The sequence below is a fragment of the Opisthorchis viverrini genome, assembly GCF_000715545.1.
Source record: "Opisthorchis viverrini unplaced genomic scaffold opera_v5_638, whole genome shotgun sequence".
NCBI classification, from domain to species: domain Eukaryota; kingdom Metazoa; phylum Platyhelminthes; class Trematoda; order Opisthorchiida; family Opisthorchiidae; genus Opisthorchis; species Opisthorchis viverrini.
In genome coordinates, this window is record NW_008752306.1 from 51,772 (window position 1) to 77,453 (window position 25,682).

The 25,682-nt window shown below is 45.3% G+C and overlaps 1 protein-coding gene across 1 annotated transcript in view; it reads left to right on the forward strand.

The window, feature by feature from the left end:
* Nucleotides 1–25,682, forward strand: part of T265_11911 (hypothetical protein) — a gene marked incomplete at both ends in the record, with an annotated part of 48,230 nt that overhangs the window by 4,770 nt on the left and 17,778 nt on the right. Inside the window, 14 exons of the mRNA XM_009178735.1 lie at nucleotides 1,890–2,049; nucleotides 2,084–2,201; nucleotides 2,236–2,597; nucleotides 3,181–3,422; nucleotides 9,065–9,222; nucleotides 10,173–10,655; nucleotides 10,732–10,983; nucleotides 11,732–11,960; nucleotides 14,114–14,367; nucleotides 15,303–15,880; nucleotides 17,589–17,673; nucleotides 19,505–19,777; nucleotides 21,378–21,653; nucleotides 22,757–23,224. Of these exons, the coding sequence (XP_009176999.1) occupies nucleotides 1,890–2,049; nucleotides 2,084–2,201; nucleotides 2,236–2,597; nucleotides 3,181–3,422; nucleotides 9,065–9,222; nucleotides 10,173–10,655; nucleotides 10,732–10,983; nucleotides 11,732–11,960; nucleotides 14,114–14,367; nucleotides 15,303–15,880; nucleotides 17,589–17,673; nucleotides 19,505–19,777; nucleotides 21,378–21,653; nucleotides 22,757–23,224 (3,938 nt within the window). The remainder of the gene's footprint in view (nucleotides 1–1,889; nucleotides 2,050–2,083; nucleotides 2,202–2,235; nucleotides 2,598–3,180; nucleotides 3,423–9,064; nucleotides 9,223–10,172; nucleotides 10,656–10,731; nucleotides 10,984–11,731; nucleotides 11,961–14,113; nucleotides 14,368–15,302; nucleotides 15,881–17,588; nucleotides 17,674–19,504; nucleotides 19,778–21,377; nucleotides 21,654–22,756; nucleotides 23,225–25,682) is intronic.

The window sequence follows — 25,682 nt, forward strand, 5'->3', positions numbered from 1 at the left end:
GGACCTAAGTATGCGTGTTCAATCAAAATATCAGATTAAAAATAACAAATGGCAATAAGAAGTGGACAAGTGAATGGAACAGACTCACTAAATTGGGGAAAATGTAACATCGATTTGCAAAACACCACAGTGATGCCCAACTCACCTTAGTTGTTCGGATCAACCTCTCCCATATATGTTGGCATCGGTTAGAGGGGTGTTAGCCGAGAAATTCACCAATACCCTTGAACAGCAGGTGTAAGGTCGCCGGGCTGGTGCATGTGTATGGACGCATACTGGTACACTTTTGAGGCGGAAGTGTATGATCCCAATTCAGAGCCCACGTTTTCACTGCGTGCTGGTCGCTCAGGTGGGAGGTAGAAAGTAACCAGCTGAAGTTTTGCGCGACGGTCCTATTTTATTTGTTTTACTTTACTTTGACGTGCAAACTGCTATCAGTCTGTGGCGCGCAGAGACTACTGCGCGGAATGTCCGCGTTTCGAATCCAACCTTGGATTTCCCATTGCTCTTGTCCAGGCTTGGGCAGTGTTCCGAGAGTCGAGTAGTTCGAGGACGAGATAAGAAGGGAGACGGAATAGAAGTCGTCTAATAACGGTAGTACATGAGCTAAAAATATAGAGTGATATTTATGAGTTAATGGTCTATGCAAAGGTATGGTTTACACAGTCATGACAGGCAGCTTTGCAGTACCTCAGCTCTCGTGCTTCCTTCGAGTTACACGCTAGATTTGCACCGAAAACTTGCTACAGCTGAGCTTCTATCGTTGTCACGAATATTATCCGCGTCATTTTGACCGATACGAGATACATGAGGGTCCACTACAACTGCTCTTTCTCTACCCCATCGTTCGTATTGCCATGCCTCATTATTAGTCTTTCACTTTGGAAATACAGGCTGACGCTGAATGGTTTGGTCACGGCATCTAAAGTGCTTGAACTGGTTGACAAATTTACCCATCTTGTCAAATGTGCTCCTTTGGATGACATTAATAGCGAAGTGATTGCTAGGAGCTCCAGGAGCCACTCAGCTTTTATTTAGTGCAAGCACTTTTGGTGACGCTGTGACATTAGTATGATAGTGCAAGGTCTACAACGTGTACAATACTGCTTTAATGGTTTTGAAGCCTTGCTGATATACATTGAAGGCAAGAGACAATTGATTTCCTTTAGCCATTGCTGCCTTCGAAGCATTGTGCGTTTATCGTGAAAACACCGGGTTAATATTGCCCGAGTGCGATTATTAATTTTCTGTAACAATTCGAGCACCCACTCACCCTATTGTGTGACATGGCGAAGCCAGATACGCATACTTGGTTTCGTTGTTCCTTTGTCAGCTGATCGACTGCTTCATCCTACTGTGTTTGCTGAAGGCTATCGTGATCAGAAGAAGGTGCAAAATGAACAACGTGCGACCTGAAGGTGGAGCGTGGGAAGCCTAACAGTGGATATCAGCCGTGTGGTCCCGAGGTATCTTTGAAGCTGGGACAATATCAACAGATATCTTCTCCATGTCTATACTCTGACTGCTTTCATACACATGATAAAATTATGAGATCGGGTCACAGTCTTGCAGATATTTCTCAACGTGAGATGACTTTTCATAGATACTCTTTTTTTACAGATAGATACTTTATAGATACTTTTTATATATACTCGGAAGGTTGCTGAAAACTCTTCGACAGCTCTTTTTGAAGCTCATCAGGTAGGCACAGCCTCCCGAGTATCCACCAATAAGCTAATTTTGCAACCAAACGCACGAACTCATCATCAGACTGTTTCTTGTTTTCCCTAATTTGGTACTTTTTTAGTTTATTACAGCTCGGATAGCTCTTCACTCTGGAACGAACTGTTAATTCCGTTAATTCACTTGATTGATGTTCTCATCGACAGACGGGCAGTTTGAGCGCCTAGGATTCCGATTTTACAACCGCGATGATATCAGGCTGCTATCGGTTCGACAGGTGACTAATGAATTAGCGTTCGACAAATTTACGGGTCGTGGAGTTGATGGGGGCCTACACGATGCATCCATGGGTACAGCACCATTCCCGTAATTCTTGCATCCATTTTCTAGGTGTCCATAGTGAAAAGGACTTGTGCGGGCACTGTGGACTAGACTTTTTCGCATGCCCGGGACATTTTGGGCATATTGAATTTTCAAAGCCAGTGTTCAACCCACTGTTTTTTGACCTGCTGTTCAAGGTTAGTGTTGCTTACCCCTTACTGTCTTTGCCAGCTCATGAAAGCCTTCTGCTTTGGGTGTTTTCGTATATATAGTGTAGATTACCTGGCAGCCGCATTGCACCACTTGGGTGCTGCAGGTAGGCTTGAAATTACTTTTTATCCATCTTCTCGGAATCCAGCCTCTACTCTCCCTGGTAAACCGAAGCAAACTGAGTTAGCCGAGCTCGAAGGCCTGTCCGAGACCGAACTAACGAAGATTGCCCTTCGCTCTTTGTCATCCAGACCGCGTGTCCCGTGCAAACTGTGCTGTACGCGTTCATGGGTCTTACGACATATTAACAAACAACAGCTAGTGATGCGCCCGGTGTCGGAGAACGCGCGTAGTAGATCAACTGCGTCTGAGATGAAAATGAAGTGAGTATAATTCTCTCTGATTCCTGCATCCAACTAAGCCGTTCATGGCGAAAAGCTCCAATCATTCTGCTGCTGATGGTGCTCGGCATTATTTATCCTCATCTGAAGTTCAGGGTAGAGTGCATACAGAGGATTCTCCACTAATCTTTCCCTGCTTACCACAGAATTCGGGTTTCTGGTACCGCATCTTCTAATCCAACGTTGATAGCTCACCCGTGGCCTCGTTTGTTTTCTCACTCGTCGCCTTATTCTACTTCGGTGCCCTCTGACCTTTCTGATTTTCAGTCTGTACACCTTCAATGAATGACTGAATGAAAGTTTAATTTTTTGTTTTCGTGTGTGATGGGAAAGTGTTGTTGGTATACAATAAGAGGAGGACATTTATATCTTAGTCTCTTGTCTATCTCGGGCGCTTATTTATTAACGTTCTCTAGTTTGTGAATTTGTTGCCCCCAGTTTGTGAATATTACCTTATTTTTATATAGATTCCCATCTGCCCCCTTTAACTTTAATGTGTGAATTCGCTTCCATTGCCCTTCTGCTAACTCCCTGCTCATCTTGTTGGCTTGTCTCGTGATTCCAGTGAAGAAGAGGAATCGATTGAAGATTTCCTAGCGTCAGCTGCTGTGCAGGATCCACGGTTGGCTCCTACCCTTGCTGCTCTGGCGGATGGTGAAGATCGATCTTTTTTTGTAGAGCCGATGGAGCGGAAAACTTGTTCCGATGTGAACCCGTCTCAGGAGCAACTTTTAGAGGAGGCTCGAAAGCAATTGAATGAAATGTCAAAAAGTTCCGTGAATTCAAAGGAAACATGCTTGTTACCAGGTGTGTTGACTTTTAACTTTTATTCCTTATTGTTCTTAGTCTTGATCTGGTCTCATAATCTTCTTTTCCTTGTCACCTAACTACTGGGTTGGTACGAAATGACCTTGAGTAGAAAAAAAACAAATGACGGGCTAGCCTGAGTCGATTAAGGTACAAGCTCCCGACAGCAAACGCTGAATCGGTAGCCCCTCTTAGGCTGAGGGAATCCAACATTATCTCTGCCATTATGCTCTCTATGTGTTGCACAGATTCTGTGCACCGCAACGGTGCCTTCGTGTTCCGATCTGACAGGCAGAGAAGCACTGTACAACTGTTCCGTTCTTGTTGGAGAACATCGTCAACAATGTGCACCTCACAAGACCTCAAAGGAGATTCAAACGCGCAACCTCCTGGAAAAGATTTTGAAAGCCCAAAATTCCAGCATTACGTCGCTGGCTTCCTGACATTTTGGAATGTATTAATTTCATTTGCAGGCTGAAAGATATGTTCGAGTCGAATCGGACCACTTCGTCTGACTTAGCTCCACATGTGAGATTCTTCTGTCGTTTCGGGGATCGTAAGGGCCATGGTATGTAAATATGTAGCTGTGGACGTAGCTCTGGGGCTGGGGACACATTTATGCGCTGGTCCAATGGATAATCGCTTTGGTACATCTTTGTCAGAAACATCTCACAATTCCTACCAATAACGTTGTGGTAAACATCGTTATATCTACGTTTGGATTGCCAGTTGGTTCATGGAAGCGGTGATAATTCCCAGTGCAACGAAATACAACAAATTCAGGTCGTGGTGTACTCTCAGTCAGAGCGGTACAGAAAAACGTGAGATCGAATTCAATGACTGTCTGACTAAGTACTATCAATGACGTGTCGTCCTCTGCTACCACCGCTGCCGTTCAGCTTTCAGCACCCTTTCGGTGCCTAGCTGTCATGCCTCAAAAAAGCGCTGACTGAGGACTAAACCCTCGTTCAGCTGTAGCACCCTCCGATACCTAGCTGCCATGCCACCCGAAGGAAGCACGAGGGCTGGGATACTGCCAGGTAGTCCAAGCCTAGACAGGGGAAGTCGGGAGGCAGAAGTCGGGTTAAAACCACGGACCGTTCGGTCAGTAAATTCGCGCTCTAACCACTTGGACCATCTCGCCTCTACGTGCCGTCCTCCACGTACTACTGTTTCACCGGCTCCCTAGGCTTAGGCGTTTATGTTCACTCACGTGATTTTCTCCTGTTGGTGCAGCCGGCTCACTTCTGTATCCAGTGCGTCTCGCGTAGCCTCAATTGACTGGGCGTCTCCATGTTTCAACTGCTTCACGCACCTGCAAATCTAGTTGGACGTTTGGGCCAATCTTACTGCTACTGACAAGGCTCAGCGGTTAAAGCGCGAATTTACTGAGCGAAGGGTCCGTGATTCGAATCCAACATTCGCATCTTAGCTGCTCCTGCCTAGGCTTGAGCAACCTGACAGTATCCCAGCCCTCGTGCTTCTTTCGGGTGGCATGGCAGCTAGGCACCGAAAGGGTGTTGTAGTTGAACCACAACGACAAAGCAGTGGTGTGGCAGTTTACTTGGTGGAATTGGGAGCCAGTTTCAGAACTTTAGCCCGAGTGACTCTTACCACTTGCAGCGGAAGTTTTCGGGGGACTGTATTTGCACCATGAGCAATAACATCTGACGGTATGCACACCACTCTAACACGTGAGACTTTTCCCTTCCACTACAGTCATGGATTCAAATATTAGTGTACCGTAGGTGGAGTACTAAGTCACCTATGTCAATGGATCGTTGGCGTCAGCTTGAACGATGCTTCAGCGCGCTTTGTGAATATCATGGTATTACCTAAAGTCCCAAATACCACAGACCAAGTGAGTTCCAAGCTGTCTAAACAATAAAATGGGACAGGGTTTGCAATGGCGAGCTCAGTTTTCGCCAGATTATTGGATTCTTTGGCTTTAGGAAACATTTCTATAGGTCACCAAATCCACGCTTGTTGCTGTCATGATATGAGGGGTAGTAATACGGTGAAATATGACTGACAGGTTTTAGAAAGGTTCGGCAAATAATTGATTGGTTTATCGCTGGGAAAAGTTCTGATTTTGACACAGAAGCTTTGTCAGGTCAAGCGTGTAGTTTTTTTTAGGTTGGTCTAATTCTTAGACGGACAAAGAACCAGTCACCAAGATCTCTCTCCCTCTCTCTCGATGACCACACTTGGCCTGAATGTCGGTTAGAAGTCCTTGTAGGTTTGTGCGAGTGTTCATTTCTTAGGATCGACGGGTTGGGGGGATTCAAAGTCATCTTCTATCGAGTTCGGTTCCTTAGCTTCCGGTTCACGACACTTCAATTAATGATTCTACTTGGTGTCGTTTACGAATATTCTGGTCTTTGTGGTTTCGTGGATGCTGCAACCATTTGGTTAGGGGGTGGTGGTATCACATGGACATTTGTTCGGCTTGGGTTATGAACTATGATACGGCTGCATGTGAACCCTCTTCACTCATAATTGCACACTATCAACTCGGCTGATCTAAAGCCGATCTCCACATGCTCACCAATTCCACACTTTACTTGCTCTATTTACAACGGGTGATCGTCAATTTCTACCACCTCGGTATGAGTCGAGAGTCGCTGCGTCAAAACTTGAACACTTCCTGAGTGTTTTGTACCGCTATTACTGAGTCTTTGATTAGCATCGGATATTTACCTGCGTTTTTCGGTAGCCGCTGTTTTACTCACCGATTATAAGGTGAAATCCCCTAAATATCTGTCCTAAGTGAACATTAGTGCAGTCATCACATTTGATTTTGTAAACAACCTCTGGTTTTATGTATGTGATGTACTACTCATAAGGTTGCTGAAAAGCCGTCGACAGCCTTATGAGTAGTACATCACAAATATACACATGTGTCGCGATATGTCGAATATCGCAGGGACTGAAACATGAGGCGGCCTGGTGCAGCACATTCAGTTGCCTGAAAACATCACAAACGAGAGGTTCAGCTGGGTTCCAGGTGAGTCTCTCGAAAAACCAAATTAGTTTGCAAGAGTTTATATTCACTAACCTTTGGCTTCACCAGTGCAGTTTGCCGAATGTTCCTGATTTGGAACGCTACTCTTATGTTAGTTGTGTGTAGGACCCTTCGAATAACTCTAGATGCCCCCGGTTTGTATGGAATAGCAGCAGCCCCGATCCGTTACATATTGGGTTTTGCGATAGGTATCGATACTCTTTAATCGACTTTTAATCACACTAACTGAATATCTACGATCTCAAAGTCTAATTTTAGTCCAATGTGATCTGCTGTCCGATCAACTTTTTGTGTGCACAGAATCCGTACTTGGCTAAATATTGACAAGCCAATGCTAATTAATGAATGCTGAATTAGCATGGTCCGGAACATAGTTCAAAATCGTATCAATGCCGTCTGGCTTCTGGTACATGGTGGTTTTTAGTTCCCCACCAGCCGTATGTGTTGTACATTCCAAGAAGGGTACCCGAAGTTAGTTGCATCTCACTAAATTTGATTTGGGAGTACGGGCTATTAAGGTACTTGTGTGATTCGTCGACTTTTTCTCGTTTAATCACCACAAGGGTGCCGTCGCCAAAATCTTTTTCGGTGGAAACATGCATTTGGCCAAAGCTTTCTGTTCGAAATCTTCCATATGTATGTGTTTTAAAGACCGGTGATATTGGGAATCAGATTGCTAGATTCTGTTTTTGAGCGTAAACCATAGAATCGAGAATGAAGTTAATAAAGTTCAGGCATACTTTCATGCCTTCCACCATTTAATCTACGGTCAGCTTTGTTCATTGTGAGTGTGGCATCTGCCAATAGCAGTTGCTCGGCTACTTCTGAAAAGTCACCGAGTTGATACTGGGTTGTCACGTGGTTCCGTGGAGCAACCGGTGACTTCTCTGGCATCTACGAATTCTTAATATAAGTGCTCGACTAGCCGGTAGGGGTTTTAGCGTATCTGCAGTGAAGCTGACCAACTCGTGAAATGGCGAACCTATTCCGTCTAGTATCGGTCTCAGGGACCTGTTAATGCTCTAGTTGTGACGTAATTAAGTTGATTATCAGAAGGTAACAAGCACTAACAAATGTCTGTCTTACTAGAATGTGATGAATGCAATAGTTAGGTGCACTTGATAAAAATAGATGCAATGTGAAAAGTGGAATAAGCCAAAAAAGTGACTTATCGTTTGAGGACACTTGTTGAGAGTTCCTGATTGAAGCTCCGGACGCGGGACGTGTCTGCTCTGCAGTATAGCTGCTACACGTGTTCCGTAGTTACCCGCAAAGACTCGCGGAGCTCTGTTGACTTGCCGTCCTGTGTGTGTGAGTGTGTCTGCTGAGCCTAGTTGTATGCCTATTTATTGTGTGCGTCGTGCAGTGAGGAGTGTGTGGATACTTGCACGAACATGAATACAACTTGACCTGATGTGATGAATGAAGTTCATAATCCTGGCGCGTGACGCAAGTGGTAGCCGCGTAGACGAAAATGGTTGAGAAGGTTCACTGTACATGATGTCGGCTAAGGTTGCAAATTGGACAGGAATAGTCATGTGGTTTGAGTGCTTGTGACGCGTGATCTGATGAGTAACCTCTACAAATACTCTCCCCTTAGCGGAGAGAAGTAGGTGCAGATGAAATGGTGGGTGATGCTCGTGGTTGCGGGGTAAACAAAAAAATCGTTCAGCTGTAGCACCCCTTCAATGCCTAACTGCCATGCCACCCGAAAGTTGCGCGAGGGCTGGGATACTGGCAGCTTGCCCAAGCCCAGACAGGGGAAGTCGAGAGGCAGAGGTTGGGTTCGAACCACGAACGTTCGGGTCAGCAAGTTCACACCCTAACCACTTGGTCCATCTCGCCCCCGTGGGGACAGTCTATGTTGATGTACTAATAAAATTAGTTCAAGGGTTAACTAGACAGGAGGGTAGCCACTACAGACCCATTCACATTATACACTTTTGGCAGACCGAAAATCCTTATTTGGATTGCACTTGTAGGGTACAATCGATACCACTTACCTTGCCCTAAATGGCTTATCACGCTTATCGAATACCCACTCACCTCAGTTTTACTCATATTCATGTTATCACTCTGTCTACTGGTATGGTCCATCAGCTAGCGACCTTACCCTCATCCGCCCCACGTAACCACAATATTTTACATTTGCTCCAAAATGTTCAAAGCTCTCCGCTCTGCTGTTGCAATAGTCGGAGCTCCCTGCTGTTGGGACTTCAGGACTGTGCTCAGCTGCAACCGTGATTTCTCCGCTTCCATTGAAGGGAGTTTTGGAACACAAACTGAACACTGAGAATCATCTCTTCTGTAACAGATAACGCTTCTCCTCACTTTGTGGTCTATTTTATAACCTCACTACTTTGCAATAGCTATTGCGTGGCTAAGTTTTTCTCCGAACTCAGTGACACCCAGAGTTCTAATAACAGAAAATTGACCTTGCTAGATGTGTGAATTAAACAGATTGGGGTGAGGTTGACTGGAATCACTGTCTAAATGTGAGTGGTTGTTGGAAAGATAGTTGGGTGGTGAAGGGATACAGAACCGCTCGGATGCTTCCAGTTTTAAAAACGCGCGAGTACGGTAGCTCGAGCTTGACCACGTCTTCTTTCTTCTACAGAAACGGCTCGTCTATTTCTCAGATGCCTGTGGACCAACGACGCCAGTCTTCTTCGCTTGTTGTTTCCCATGCTAAATTCTGCAGCGATCTCGCACGAGTTCGCGACAGACGTCTTCTTTATGGATGCCGTTCTCCTTTCACCTTCCATCTGTCGACTCGTGAGTTTTACTGTTTGCTTGTGGTTTACTTCTAGAGTGTTTTTTTATAGAAAGATTAATGTCATGTCCCTGGTCACCTTGAATCTGACACAGATAGGATTAAATGTGATGAGTTATAGTGCCCCTATAGGAGCTCGCGTTTGACACCTGGCACTGTAGCTTTAATCGGTGTCTTCTTCGACACCAGCTGTTCATTTCGCATGCTGTTTTCGGACTACACTAACGAATTTTGGAAATCTCGACTGATACATTCCCTCTCAATTTCCCTTTGACGGCTGAATCGATGAAGATTCAGTGAACTTATTTTTTTGATTGCTTTACTTACCGCACTGCCTGCAAGGGCCATAAATACTCTACGCTTTCACTAAGCCCCAACGCTTCACCAAGCCCCCTCTTCATACATTATAACGATTCCAACAACCGGCTACGCTCACGTCAGCTGTTCGATCTTTCATTTCCCAAGGCAACACTATTCGATCTGCTCCCCTTCCAACTAAATATACCGTTGGCCCGATGATAGACTTACACAACTGTGTGTATCTCACGAAACTCCAGGCAGTCTCGAGGCTGCGACCTCTTGGCTAGTGGTTTGAACACAACTGTGTGGCCACGAACGGCTGGTCAGCAATGTGACTAGCTTGCTCTTAGATAGGCGCACAGTACTGATGCTTCTTAGTAGGGATTGCACAATTGTATAGTGCTTCCAGGCTTTTCAGGATAGACTAGCTTCACTTACAGGACGAAACATCCATTAAAAATTCCGAAAACATTATCATCAACAGGTCTCACATTGAGAACACATCAATTTCGGCATCCCCATGGAGTTACTACCAGTACTCAGAGGGCTCTGAAGCAATACTAGAAGAGGCATTGTTGCTTTATTCGTGCTTACAGGTCCGTTTCATGCATTAGTCGCAGTAATCGATTTATAGCTATACTCTTACTTTCAGCCCCGTTATGTTGGTGGTCTGGCTTTCGAACATCCCGAAACCGCTGTCTACTCACGTGTGGTTCGACGCGCTCAGTGTTTATCACATATCGTTGACTTCATCGAACAGCGGCAACAACAGGCGCAGTTAGAACAGACTGATAGGGAGAATGCGTTTCAACAGTCGTTAGCTGATCTATCCACTGATCCAGACGCCTCACTGGTTAATCTGGACGATACAACGCGGATCGAGGGTGCATTGAAACTGGCCTGTATCCTCTTACAAGCTGCTGTTAATGGACTTTATGACATGAATGCGGCCACCATTCCAACCGGCTTGGATAGCAAAGTGGGTGGCTTAGGTAAATCGGTCGTCCGGTTGCCCGGGCTGCGGCAGCGACTGGAGAAAAAGGAAGGTCTCTTTCGGATGCATATCATGGGCAAACGAGTCAACTATGCTTGTCGATCTGTCATCAGTCCCGATCCAATTCTTGATGTAACCGAAGTAAGTATTTGGTCAAAGGGATCTTTGTGTTTGCTTTCCCATCCTGCATGTTTACGTTCATTTTATTCATTGATAGGTTGGCGTGCCGCTGTTTTTCGCCACCCGCTTGACTTTCCCCACTCCCGTGAACATGCATAACTTGGCCCAAATGCGCCAGCTCGTTTCCAACGGACCGGAGATTTATCCGGGAGCACGAAGCGTACAAACCCCAGAAGGGCAACTTATCCACCTACCTCGCGGGAACACGGCTCAGGCGAAACGTAGGCGCGAGACTCTTGCTGGCTGCCTCATCCCAGTGTCTTCCACGTCAACAGGAATCCCGTTTGTTGTAAGTTATCATGGTTCCACTTCGATTCACTGATCCTTAGCGTAATACTTGGAGGGAAGCTTACTGAACCTATTAGTTTGGGACGGGTGGATAATGCACGGATTCTCGCCAACGCATGGTGGAAAATTTGGCCATTTATATTTTCTGCGGCGGGCTGTTGTGCGAATCGTCCCTTTATCTTACATGATTTCATCTCTAAGCTTGTGTTCTGGTGCCAGTGCCAAGCAGTTGACCATGCGTAAGGTCTGTAGTCTACGTTCCGAGTAGGTTGTTCCTTTTTGCTTCTTGTTCAGTCTGTGTTGTTAGACTTCTTTCATCAATACGGTTGCTGATGGTTAGCGTTGTACGCTTACGGCCATCGTCATCAGTGGCTTAACATTACTTCGTTGATGCTACTGCCAAAAAACAGCATTAATTTAGCGACAGACTCCTGTGGCGCCCCTGTTAGTGAATCCACACTGACGAACGACCAATGTTGTAGTGCTCAGTTACCTCAAAGTATTTTTCGGATTCAGTCTCCCCTTCATTGATCGCTGAGGTGTACACTATCAATGATTTCCGTTTGATCGCTTTGCAGCATAGGATGACCGTAGGTTGCACGAATTTCCTGTCGCCCGGACGCTTGAGACTGCGCTGAATTCGCACAACTTGAATTCATGGTACTTATTACGCACAAACCTTCATTGTGTGTTCATATTCCAGTCCAACTGTCCACAATCTGACTAACTTTTGGCTTTATGTCCCACAGGTCAATCGGCACGTACTGCAAGGTGACATGCTGGTCATGAACCGTCAGCCGACACTGCATAAACCATCGATGCAGGCCCATCGCGTACGTATAATTCATTCCACTGCTGCCAAAACACTTCGTATGCACTACTCTAATTGCCGAGCCTATAATGCAGATTTCGATGGGGACGAGATGAACGGTCATTTGGTTCAGAGCTACACTGCACTAGCAGAACTGGAATCCTTAGGTAAAGTTGTCTGTTTTGCAGATTGTAGCCCTCATATGGGTCTTCTTCCTTTCGTTCAGTAAAATAGCCTTGCGGATGAATAGGGGCTTTGTGGCCTTTTACTCACATGTACACAGAAACCCTGTTACCAAATCGAGATAGCTCAGTGGTCAAAGCTTGAAGCTTTTGGCCAGACGGTTCGATCACGGCATTCCCTTGTCACTGCCTAGGTTTAGGGAACCTGGCAATATCTCATCCATCTTACTTACTTTGAGTAACACAGCAGCTGTGCACCGGAAGGGTGCTGTAGCTGATAAAATGTCATTCATATTTCTTTTAATTAAGGTGTCTGTTGATCTGTTCGCTGAGCTTGGTAATTGATTTGCAAACGTTTCGTCACCATTGGAAGAGTCATCTCCGATGCGCTGTTGGGTTGATAGTCCCTATCTTCGTGCTTGCGTTTATATAGTTTACAAAGAGCAGTTTCGAGCCGTAACCTAAGTGGCCATTGATAACCATCGCACTCGGATTTAGGTTGTTCCGACCATAGTCTGTGTTGCGTGTGCAGAGACGAGTCGTGTCTCCGGGATGACCTCAAAGGTACTGCGACAGCATGCCATAAGAATTGCCCACAGACCAATTGGCACACTGCGAAGAGCACTATCGAAACCAAAGGGGATACTTAATGCAATGGAGAAGACAAACGAAATCTACAAAATTCCATGCAAGGATTGTGAAAAACATTACGTGGGACAAACAGCGAGGAAACTGTCAACTAGAGCCAACGAACACAAGCTCGCTACTAGGAGACACGACCAATTCTCACTCATCTCTGCACATGATGACGGGGAAGGACAGGAATTCGATTCGAAAAACTTCAGCATACTGGGCCAAGCAAGAACAGAGAAAGAACGTGAGTTCATGGAGACGTGGTACTCCACTGACGGAGCAATAAACAGACGTATTGAAATCGGTCCTGTCTATCAACCTCTGAGGACAAAGGAAATCCAAAACCACAAAACCCTGAGCCGAACAAGGATTCAAAGAAGAAACCGATAGTAATGAAACAAAAGGACATTCGGGTTAGAATGACAAATTAATTGGAGCGAAATTTTCAGCTCTCATCAAGGCCCACCGAATCCGACGACCAAACGGGCCCAAAATAACGGGAGCCCCACTGGGAGAAGACTTGTAAACCAACCGACCAAGCTTATGAATACAAACCGCCAGTTGGGCATGGAGCAATCAGCAGACTACTAGAAATAGAAGGTACGCCACCAACCAATCAAACAACAAAGATGTCGATCATGATGCAATACAGATCACAGACGGACCAACCGGAAGAGAGAATAACGGAGACAATTTCAACAGCACTGTGGCCACAGAAAGCAAAAGATGAAAACCACAACGCAACACAGGCTATGTTCGGACCAACCAGAATCAATGACCAATTAGAGCAGCTCAAAGCTGCTCTTTGTAAACTATATAAACGCAAGCACGAAGAGGGAGCCTACCCAGCCAACAGCGCACTGAAGACGTCTCCCCGAGTGGTGACGAAACGTCTGCAAATCAATTGCCAAGCTCGGCGAACAGATAAAAGATGAAAACCACAACGCAACACAGGCTATGTTCGGACCAACCAGAATCAATGACCAATTAGAGCAGCTCAAAGCTGCTCTTTGTAAACTATATAAACGCAAGCATGAAGAGAGAGGCTACCCATCCAACGGCGCACTGAAGATGTCTCTTCCAATGGTGACGAGACGTTTACAAACCAATTACCAAGCTCGTTGAACAGATCAACTTCCACCTGATTAGTTACCGATTAATGCACCTGAGCTACCAATATTGCAACACATTACCATTTTGTAGCCTGTTACCCTGTTGTCATCCCTTTGCAAAGACGGTTGGTCTACATGACTATCAATTGTCCGATATTATTCTCAACCCTTGTCAGCGTTAGTTTACGCATACATTCATTGGAACCAGTCTGTCTCTTATTGACTGGGCTATAGATCCGTTTTTTCCCGACGTTGAGTCTCTCCTCTCCCTTTGTTTAATAACAATTTAATTTAGGACTCTCGCTGTTAACAACCCACTCAGTTGTCCTTGTACTCACCAGTCGTTCGTTTCACCACGTGTCCTTGTTGTCATTTAATCCTTGACCATTCCAGCCTCTGTACCTTCTCATTATTTGGGCCCGAAGGATGGCGCTCCGTTAGCTGGGCTTATTCAAGACCACGTGATTGCCGCAGTCAAGCTCACCATGCGTGACCGTTTTTTCGATCAATCCGACTATTTAGATTTGGTGTATCATGCATTGCGTTCGGTGTTTGATGCGGCGAAGTACACTTGCTCTGGACCCCCCACATTGGTTACCCTCCCACCGGCAGTCATGTGGCCGAAGCGGTTGTGGACTGGGAAGCAAGTAAGTTCATGGCTCCGGTGGCAACTTCCCAGTCTTCCTCTGTGTTTACTTTTGTGGACGGACTGCATTTCAATGTGCCCAGGTTCCTTCAGCCTTTGTCTTCTACAACACCTCATTCCAACCGTTTTCATTCTTTTTGCTGCTGACCTAAATCTAGTAGAACACTCAGTGAACCAATGTGTCTATTCGTCCTGTCTTTTGGATTCGAACAACTGCTTATGGAGACATAAACTTAGAGTTTCCGAAGGATTTGATTATCGCGGTACAGGTGAACAATCGGTGAGCTAGATGGATGAGCTATTTTTGAGTCTAAAACTGATCTCCTGAATGGTTCCAATTCACTTACACAACTTCATTTTAGCCGATCGTCAGTTTTCTGGGGGATTGAGGAGACACTGTTAGATGTACCTACTCAATATTTTATACTGAACGTAGGTTTGACTTCCGTGGACAGTATAAGTTACTCTGGACCCCTATTCGGCACTTAAGGCTGATCATTGTGGCCTTCAAAAAATCCAGTCTTACTTGTTTGCCCTTTTTAAGCAAACCCAGGTTTACGGATAGGATATTGTCAGAGACAGCAACGTCAGTGTTTCCACAGATGTTTTGGTACCGCAAAAACACGAGGTTTATCGACTCGCATTTAAAGCATTAGAGTGACAAGAAACTAAACGGCTGATTGAGGGGAAGGGTGGAACATGGGGGTACTTAGTGTGCATTTTGGCACATTTGGGGAAGGGGCGGGTGGGTTAATTTGCGTCTTGGTTGGCTAGGTTGGCTCTGGTAAGTGGCCCACAGGAGTGTGGTCGACAGTCATGTTTGTCGTCTTTAGACAATAATGCATACATATTTGACGAACTATGAGTATTTAGCCATAATTATCCCGTTGTGAACGAGTAAATACACTTCAGTGCCATATTTTTTGTCCATTTCAGGTCGTTTCTACTCTTCTAATTAACTTAACTCCGCCAGATCTTCCATACATCAACTGCACTCTACGTGGTCGTCGTACCAAAGCCGAACTGTGGTCTGGAGTCGCCCCCGGACAAGCTACGCCCTTATCCGATGTGGACGTTGTGGTTTGTGATGGCTATTTGGTGTCTGGAATGTTGGACAAAGCTCATATCGGCTCTTCCAGTGGTGGCCTCATTCATTGTGTGCATGAACTACACGGGCCCAAAACTGCAGCACACCTACTCAACGGGATCAGTCTATTAGCCAATCGTCTGCTTAAATTCACCGCTTTTACAATGGGAATCAAAGATATGCTGCTGTCCGATGATGCGAATGAAGAGCGTTCACGCAGGTTTGTCCAATTGCGTGATTTGGGACTTTGTGCATTCGCCGATGCGTTTGAATTGGATCCAAACAGTTTGACCGAACACGAAGTCCGTCGACTATATCGCCAAGCACAGTTTGCTCCGAGTACCGATCAGGTGTTGAGCAAGCGGATACTGCAACTGGATAATGCTATGAAGAATCGATTAAAGCGTGCACAAGACGCTGTTTGCGAGTAAGTGACACCAATTGATTGTTAGGTATTCCGCTGAACTTTCTAGAGGCCAAAAATACCTACGCAAAGTTTGCTCTTTCTCTTAGAACAGCAATCTCTCTTTGATTGGTTACATGCATTTCCAAAACCTTTGCCCAGAGAGCCATCTACACAGCAATCTTTCTGGGACAACCACTGGCCGCGCGCAAAGGTAGCACTCCTTCAAAGGGTTCCCACTCTAATTTCCTACAATAAGTAACACCTTTGAACCATCCAGGAGAGTGATCTTTTTTTGGAAGAGTCTTTACAGTTTATTCCGTCACGGTGACCGACATGAGCTAATTATACCACTTTGGGACGCTGTTCAAGTCAAGGATTCTTAGTACGTTTAGTTATCATTTTATCGAGCCCCAATGCTGCAGGTCCTGGGTTGATTCCTCTGCAATACCTCATTTAGAATAGGCTAATGTACTTGATGGAATAGTATGGGCAAGTGAGAATGGCTTAATCTCTATACTGCACGGAGCAACGTGTAGGTTTGAAGGAAGCATGGGCTGAACTATGTGAACGGATGAGTCGACAGTCACGACCATTCCGTAAAGAGAGACTTCTTAGAGAAGGGCTACCTCTTAACGATGAAATACCCTGTCAACCATGGTTTTAAACTCTCTCCGAAATAAGGTCACCCCAAGGAAGAACAAAAAGCTATTTCTACCTATTTCCCTATTTCCATCTTAAGCTGTGCAATCGTCATCATCATCACCAAAGACAGCAAAATCAGTGTTGGCACTGATGCTTCACTGACTGCCTGGTTTGATACTGCCAATCAACGAATGAGGGAAGTAGGGAAGAGTTGGACGAATACGCCTACACCGTAGTTGGCTGCTTCTGTGAGCAGCAAGTTCCGGAGAAACATACAACATACTTTATGAATAAGATATTTAACGGGTCAAAATGGTGCACAACAGAAGCATCAAACATGATTGCTATATGGGTGGGAATTCCGTTCAAATTATAAACGAACTTGTTTGCCTGTTTGATCAGTCACAGCAGACAGCTGACCTGGAAAATAATCCCGTTTTCACAATAAGAGGTGGTGTCTTGACGCACGTGATAATGGATTCGTAGTGTTCTACAGGTGCCCAATAGAATTTTTCACAAAGGCTGCTTTATTCTAAAATGTAGACTCCGCCTTTTAAAAAACTGCAAGTCGGCTGCATATACAAATCTACATACTACATACATCTGGCACTCTTCATTGTGTCTGACTTTGAGTAATCCTCTTTTCGCCTTCGTTACCACTTGGTTGGATCGACCGTTGTTTAGTTACTCGCGATTTAAGAATGTGTGACTTCTTTGGGCTCAACTTTTAAGGTCTCCGTGTGACTGGAGACCAAAAAACTAAGCTATGGTTGTAAGGAACATCAACTCTGTGCAAGGACGATTGATGAGGAAAGTAATTACGTAACTGTTGAACATCTGTTTTATCTATTTAGATTCATTCCCATGATGGTTTTGTCATCTCTGCCAGAAGCTAACGTGGTGTTATTATCCACCGAACATATTACTAACATGCTAACAGGAAGTTCATTCTAGTGATTTCGCCTGTGTAGTAGCTGTTTGAATTTCCGAATATTCATTCTTCTTTTTTTCTGGGCCCTTATGTAGCTTGAAGGTATTATCACATCCCTTTCTACTTTTACTCTGCTTTCACGTTCCTTTTTCCTAGCTCAGCCATCCCCTCGGGTCTGTACGTCGGTTTCCCTGAGAACAATTTGCAGTTAATGGTGCATGTCGGTGCCAAAGGTGGCATGGTACGATGTGGTTTGTTTTTTTTACTGTCATAATCTTCCGTTACTAGTATTCTTTCGTTTTTCTTGTAATCTTCCTTTTTTTGAATCATTCCTCTTTTAGACGTTGGTTGTCCCATTTTCATGCTCTTTCAGCAACGTTTGGGATCGTCACGAACTGCAAGTTGCTTGATGTGAACTGTCTCCCTTTCGTAATGACTGGTTACCACTGTAAGCCTGATAGTAGGTCTCACCTGAACGTAGCTGTCACTCTTCATTTGTACTCCATTCACGAACGTTATCCACTTGATTACTACCGGTCTTTTATTCGAGACTGTTCACGTTCTGTGAATGCCTGATCTGAAGTCAGCGATCACATCCATGTGAATTTCGTGGAAACTTTATCCCGATCATTGGTCATATGGGCTGGAGCAAAAATGACTGCACAGCGAGAATTCATATTCGACAGCCTATACTCTCATTCTTACAATACTTGGTTTGCAACGCAAACAATCTACTCAGATGTACCCACTCATGTTGCATATCTTTTATTCGATCCAGCCCTTCTGACTTGCAAGTTCACTATCAAGTCTCTCAATCTGCGTGAGATAGTACTACACTATGGATTGGCTTATCTTCAATATGGCTTTGTGACAGCACAAAAACACGTGTCAAACTGTTGAGAACTGAGAGAGAAAGTGGAACATTATTTAATCCTGTCACATGGGCAATACCCATGAGTACTTTGATTGAGGTAATGTTTGTGTGTAGCTGCAAGTTAAAAATGGATGTACTTGGGTGGAAAGAAACTGTATGATATCCCGCAGGGCGAGATGAATCAGTGGTTGGAGTGCGAATTCGCTGACCGGCAGGTCCGTGGTTCGAGCCGGTCTCTGCCTCCCGATTTTTCCTGTCTAGGTTTGGCAACCTTGTAGTATCCCAGCCCTCGTGCTTCTTGGTGGCATGGCAGTTAGGCACCGAAAGGGTGCTACAGCTGAACGTTATTTTTTTGCGTTGATATCCTACGGTTAGTTTCGTCCATGTAGACGGCACGTTTTCGAACTCACTACGGCTGATGGTCTGTGATCAGTGCGCATTTCAGTCCAAACTGACCCACAAAAGTGTTTCGACCAGTGCTCCTCCGTTAGCTCATTGGCAGTGATCGACTTCCATGGGAGCCTTTTCCAATGAAATTACAGTCTGGAGAGCGCTACAAGATATCCATCCTTCCGGGTTCCTCGATTCGAAGTTACACGGAAGTCTAACTCTTTTCCTTCACTATTCCCAACCAATCTCCCTTCTACTGTTCCCATCATATTTCCCAGTAGGTGTTCGTACTATCCGACCGTCATACGTGAATTTTTTTAGCTTTATTGTCATCGTCTGCAACAAAATAGACCAAATGCGAAGTACACAGACTGTGGGTCCTTGCTTACTCGAAATACCTCAGTGTCTTTTGGGTGGAATCACTGACCGCAGGGTTGGGTTCGCAGTTCGAACCCAATTCTGGCATCTCGAGCACTCCTGTCTAAGCTTGGAAGACCTGGCAAAGTCTCAGCTCTCATGCTTACATCAAGTGAGATGGCAGCTAAGCGCCAACTAAGTGAGTATTATTATTACTTCCACCATAAGTATATTCACGAATTGCGGGGAAGTTTAATAATGCGCTTCGGAACAGGCTCAATGCAGTTGCGTCCGTCAGCTTTCATGACATCTAGTACTGCAACACAAGGACGGAAGCTGGAATGAATAGGGATATTTAGAGGGTCCGCTTTTCTTTTTTCAACCGCTCAACTCTCACGTATTTTGTGCAATTCTTTATAATCCGTGTTCGTTCTGTATATCTCTGTTCCAGGTCAACGCTCAACAAATGTCTGTGGCTCTTGGTCAAATTGAATTGGAGGGTCGCCGCGTGCCTTTAATGCTCAGTGGTCGCAGTCTGCCGTCTTTTCCACCATATGATGTACGACCCCGAGCAGGTGGGATGTGCACCCATCGCTTTTTGACGTCCCTACCGCCTCAAGAGCTCTTCTTCCACTCTATGGCTGGCCGAGATGGCTTAGTTGATACCGCGGTGAAAACCAGCCGATCTGGTTACCTCCAGCGTTCCGCTATCAAACATTTAGAGGTACGGTTCTGTTAGGTTTCCGAATTCTGACTATTTTACGTTTGATTAGAATTTGCAGTGGATTCCTTGAATCCCATAATTTCACTCTATCTCTCGCATCCCGTTCTTTCCGAGACAGTGCGACCAACAAGCAACTTAGCTAACATGAAATTGTTCGCTAAGTCGTTCACATTGACCAACAGTGCACTCTTGTCAACTGCACTCTGTCAACTGTATCTGATTTGAGACTGCGATTCCATCGAAGCATTTCTAGTTCGGTGTGGTGAGGCGTCTTACTTTATCACGTCAAGTATGATGCGATCTGTCGCACAGTATTCTCTCCCCAACTATGTAAGAAGGCGGGTGTGTTAATACCTTTTGTCCGGATACTTGTCTCTCCTTTAGCTTTCCATGCTCAGTTCTCGTCTAACCGACAGTGCGCCCCGCTCATCTGATGACGCTAGTCCCTCATTGGGTGAAACTTCAGTGCCTATGCATGTGGAGCGTTAATTGAGAGTAAAAAGTCCTACCAAGGTGCCCCCAGTAACTGTGGGAGAACACTGTGCGAATGCTGTTATCCTATATGCATCGAATTCGCAAGCTAATGGACGTGTAGGGTCGAATCTCTTCGGAACCGACGACCCATGCCTTCTGGAGTGGCCAGTTGCATTCCTCAGCTCAGGCCACCGGTATCGTGTACCCGGGAGATCTACTTGTGAGGGTTACTTACAGGTCAAAACAAAATAGACATGTTCAGTCATTGACTCGGCAGCGGATTACGAGACGTATAATCGGTAAACGCACTCCTTTTTGTAACTACCCTAAAGGATGCCCTGGTACAATATTGATAGTCAACCTAGTAGTCCAGCCGACGACTCTCATAAAATGCCTTCAATGTGAAGTTATTTCGATCTCCATCCTACCGAGAAATCGTTCGGCTGTAACATCCTTTGGGTGTCTAGCTTCCATTCCACCCGGAAGAAACACGAGGGCTGGGATACCCTCAGGTTGCCCAAGCCTAAACAAACAAAGGACACGGAACTTTCGGTCGGTAAATTCACGCTCTACCGAAAAATTTGAACAAAAACGTCAAGGGACCGTTGATGCCGTTGTCCTGAGAGCTTTACCCACCCACTCACTCTTTTCAAGAAATACAACTGCACCAACTGGAATCGACTCACCTTACGATACGGTTTACAGCTGAAAAACCGAGCTGGTTATGTTAAGCTTCACCGCTACACCCTGTTTCTAGTTCAACGGTCAACCTAATCTATTGAGTACCCGAATGCCGCAGATACCATATCTAACGACGACACGGAACTTTCGGTCGGTAAATTCACGCTCTACCGAAAAATTTGAACAAAAACGTCAAGGGACCGTTGATGCCGTTGTCCTGAGAGCTTTACCCACCCACTCACTCTTTTCAAGAAATACAACTGCACCAACTGGAATCGACTCACCTTACGATACGGTTTACAGCTGAAAAACCGAGCTGGTTATGTTAAGCTTCACCGCTACACCCTGTTTCTAGTTCAACGGTCAACCTAATCTATTGAGTACCCGAATGCCGCAGATACCATATCTAACGACGCGCCATTCGTCTCCTCATCTCATCTTTTAGGATCTGAGCATACAGTATGATGGTACGGTGCGTGATTCCGGAAATAACGTTATCCAATTTCACTATGGTGACGATGGTGTAGACGTTTGTCAGGCAAGTTTTTTGCAATCAGCTGGACTACATCTGTTTGCCGACAACGCTGCACTTTTGAGTATGCGCTGGTATTCGTCAAACGGATTGAACCACTCCATAGGACATCAGCACCTGCTTGGACCGAATGCATTGCCACGGCCATTGCAGCAAATTGCGGACCAGGTGGGAACGGAACGTCAGATGGTGAGTGTGAACTTTTGCTGAGCTTTTTCCTGGTTGAATTACAAAACCCGTTTTAATAACCTGAAAGAAACGCGGTGCGGTTGGTTGAAATGCCGTCCCACCTGTCCTGTGATTCCGGTGTTTCCACGTTTTGTCTTTTTTCCTTGTTGATGTTGTGCCCAAGTAGAATCTATAACGGTTTTTAAGCACAAGGCTAGATAAACCATTGTACTCAGCATAGTATCTCCAGAAGAACAATTCGTCATCTGCATTAGTGATGGCGGGAACGAACCTGATCGTCGAACGGACGATACCAGGATTATTAAGATGTTTGAATTTTCACTTAGCTCCAGTCCACGGTAGCGACTACCCTTGATAAGGACTTTTGCATTCATTTCCAAGTGAAATTGGACTATGGATGTGCAAGTTAACAGCCATATATAAAATGGACCACAATGAGCACTGGAAACCACAGCCTTATATGGTACAGTTACATTCGAGCGATGCAGAAGTGCTACCCTGAACGTAGCCGTGCCACTGCTTGCTTTGCGAGAAAAAAATACACCCTACGTTTTATATCTTTGGAGGGCATGATGCTTGACCGAGATGCCTGAAGAATGTTTACGCAGATTGAAGAAGCAGATAAACAAACAAAGTATTTGGAACGGGCCCGTTTTCCTCAGTGGAACCGTGGGGTTGTGGGCAATGCGGACGCGCTTGACCTGGTAGTGTCGGGGTCACTGACCGACCGATAGATCTGAAGTTACTTCATTCCTCATTCTAATCAGTATCTGTGTGTCATGTTATCATTTTAATAACAACGACTTTTTAGCGGAATATGGTTGGGATAATCATTAGGCACTTAACAGAGCACCATTGAGTGACCCCTCGGAACATTGGTGCAGTATCATAGTGGAAGAAGTGTCGTATTGCGCTGAAGCTTAGGGGGGACTGACGAGGGTCGCCCGTACCGCAGTCATAAGTTAGTTTTAGTACCAGTATTGACCTTTAAAAGCTTCTCTTATCCGATGCGCCATCCACCATGTACTGACGAACTCAGCAGAACAGAGCCGATTTGCGTATACGCTCAACTGTGCTTTAATCTTCAACCTCCCTGTCCTCAGCTGCTGATGAAGTCACCATCGGAGCACAAGATTGCCAAGTTGTTTCGAAAAGCCCGTCGAGCTGAACGTTCTTTTGCTGAGACTGTCAAACAACAGAAGCAGCTATCATCAATGGAACTTTTGAATGCTGATCTCCCCGACCCACCGTGCGTGGTGGCATCGGCCCTGCGTGAATTATGTCTTGCTAAGTTGATTAGCGCTCAAGTACCACCAGGTGAGCCTGTCGGCTTGCTAGCAGCCCAGTCAGTCGGTGAACCGTCCACACAAATGACACTGAACACGTTTCACTTTGCTGGTCGCGGAGAGATGAACGTGACCTTGGGGATCCCGCGGCTTCGGGAGATTCTGATGTCTGGTTCCCCCCATATCAGTACTCCCTGTATGGAAGTTCCAGTTCGTTCAACAAATGAAGCGCGCCGTCGCTGTATTCGAGTTGCGAAGCGCATGTACAAACTCAAGCTGTTGGAGGTATGAAGTTTTTTTGTGTTTCGTAGCTGTTTGGTTTTCATCTGTAAAACAAACCTTTTGTAATCGTCCACGAGTGTACCTTGGTGACGAAGCGACAAAAATGAGGTCACACGATAAAGCAAAATCAGAATACTCTCTACCTGAGTAACAACCAGTGTACTGTTTTTAGAAGTGTGAGCGTCTCAAGGTTATTTTTGAGTTTGAAGTCCCTCTGGTAAATGTGAAACAACTATAAAGAATGTTGCCCGTTCGGTTTTGGAATTTCGGTGATGCCTTGATGACTTGTGCGGTTTGGTTGTACATATCGATTTCCGCACACGTTGTTCTCTCAAGACACTCAAGTTAGTTAAATCTGTCTCGATCAGGCTGTTTTATTTTTTGTATGTCATCATCATCATCATCGACGGCATGTTGTGTCCGCGAAACACGACAGCTTTTTCATCCTTGATAGGACCAAAACGCAAAGTGTATTTCACACCTTGGATACTAGTTAAACCCTATAGATACGAGTGGTTGATCAACGGTTGGGCCGAGTTTCTCTTAAACAGGATAATGTCCTACACATTTCCCGGTGGCACCACCGATCTTGAATGTGGATTTAAGTACACATGATGCAAACGAAGAGAAGGAATCCTTGGAGAGGACTCACGAACCCACGAACTCTCGCTTATCAGCTCCCTCTACCATCTAACCTATCGCGGACGCTGCCCTGCGTCGTACATGTGCACTTGGATTCCACATTGGTTCGCCACACCTTTGTCTAGTGGATCAACAGTTAGTGCCTGTCGGCATCACTGGTGATCTTCTTGTGGGACTTCTGTGATGGGACAGATATTGATGCCCCCGGATGCCCAGAGAACACTGGCTTCGGACTGGTATCTGAGAGAAGGGGTTTGGAAGATCCCGAATATAGACACAACATGGATGAGAACACACTCAACATCAAGTCACTTTATGCCACTCATTTAATCATCCCTAGCTGAACACCCTTGCACAACTCCCATTCGAATGAATGTGAGTTCGAAATTCGTGAGGTATTCCGTACTGATGGCTTTCGTCACTGATGAAACACCTGTACAGTGTTTTTTAGCCTCTCAGAATGTGTTTACTTCACTTGCAGGATGAAGTACATACTCAAACTTTGAAACAGAATTGCCTACAAAGTATACAGTCATCTCCCCTATGAAGACCACTCCCTCATAAGGGCCATTTTTCAATTCCCAGAATTTATTTTTAAATAGATGAAAACCCCCCGTATAAAGTCCGCTCAATCCATTCCAATAATCTCAGCTCGCTCCACGGATTGCTTTAATGTCAACCATCATTATCATGCCTTTGTAACTAGATCATCTCTCACGTGTATGCCTTTATACGGTATTTTCAGGAAGCACATGGGGTCTTCGTGGCGTCCATATCTTATATCCATCAACTACACATCAATGTAGCTGAATGGAATCATCAATCATCCTGCCACGTATGCCACTTCCGTACGGTGTTGTTATCTGTTCGCTGGTTTCATCGTTTTACTTGGCATACGATGGTCCGTAGTCGGGCACTGGAGACAGTCACTGAAACAATCTTTGCTTCCCCTACAAAAAATACACCCATCTGCATCGTAGTTGTCACGCTTTGCTAGGATCGTCAACTGGGACTTCGCGTTTGCACCGGATTCGGTTGAATAAGCTTAGAGGAGGAGGAAGTTTGAAATTGTGTTAAGGAGTGGTTGGTATGTTAGAACACATTGCGGTGTCAGGCAGTCGGATTGCGGCTGCTTCAGCTTCATTGGACAAACTCCTCATATTTACGATGAATCGACTCCACTGACTTCGCGGTTCATCGCAGACCATGATCGACCGTCAGAAGTGAGATTGACACATGCCGATCCAGTGTTGTCTTCAGCGGCGTGCGCCATGCACTTTGTCGAAACATGCCCTGATTTGACCACCGTGTCGGTAGCACCTACCAAAGCAGGGTGAGAGGTATATTGCTTGTTTACATGAACATCCGTTTTTTGGTGTTTGTGACCAGACCATTATAGCCGGTATCTTTGGATGACGGATGGTAGATTTGTGGTATCGTGATGGCGTCTTTGATTCTTCGTATGAAGACCTTGAAGTATACATCTTATGTATCAGTGAACAAAAGATTCCAAACGGTGTATACCTTCAACTCGCAAAGGCCATGCCTCACACCTGCGGAGTTGCACATGGTAGATAATAGTTCATAGACTAAGTATGTATCGATTATACAAGGCCTTTCGACTGTTCTGACGCGGTTAGCCCGGTTAGTACGTTCTTCGAAGGTTGTCTGTTCGAAAGCAGAATAGAACCCCTCTGTGCTGCACCAGGCCGCCTTATGTTTCAGCTGATACTTTATTCGAGACATCGTGATACACCTCTCATAAACCTGCCAAAGAGTTTCCAACAATCCTATGCGAGGTGTATACACAGGTTTTTTT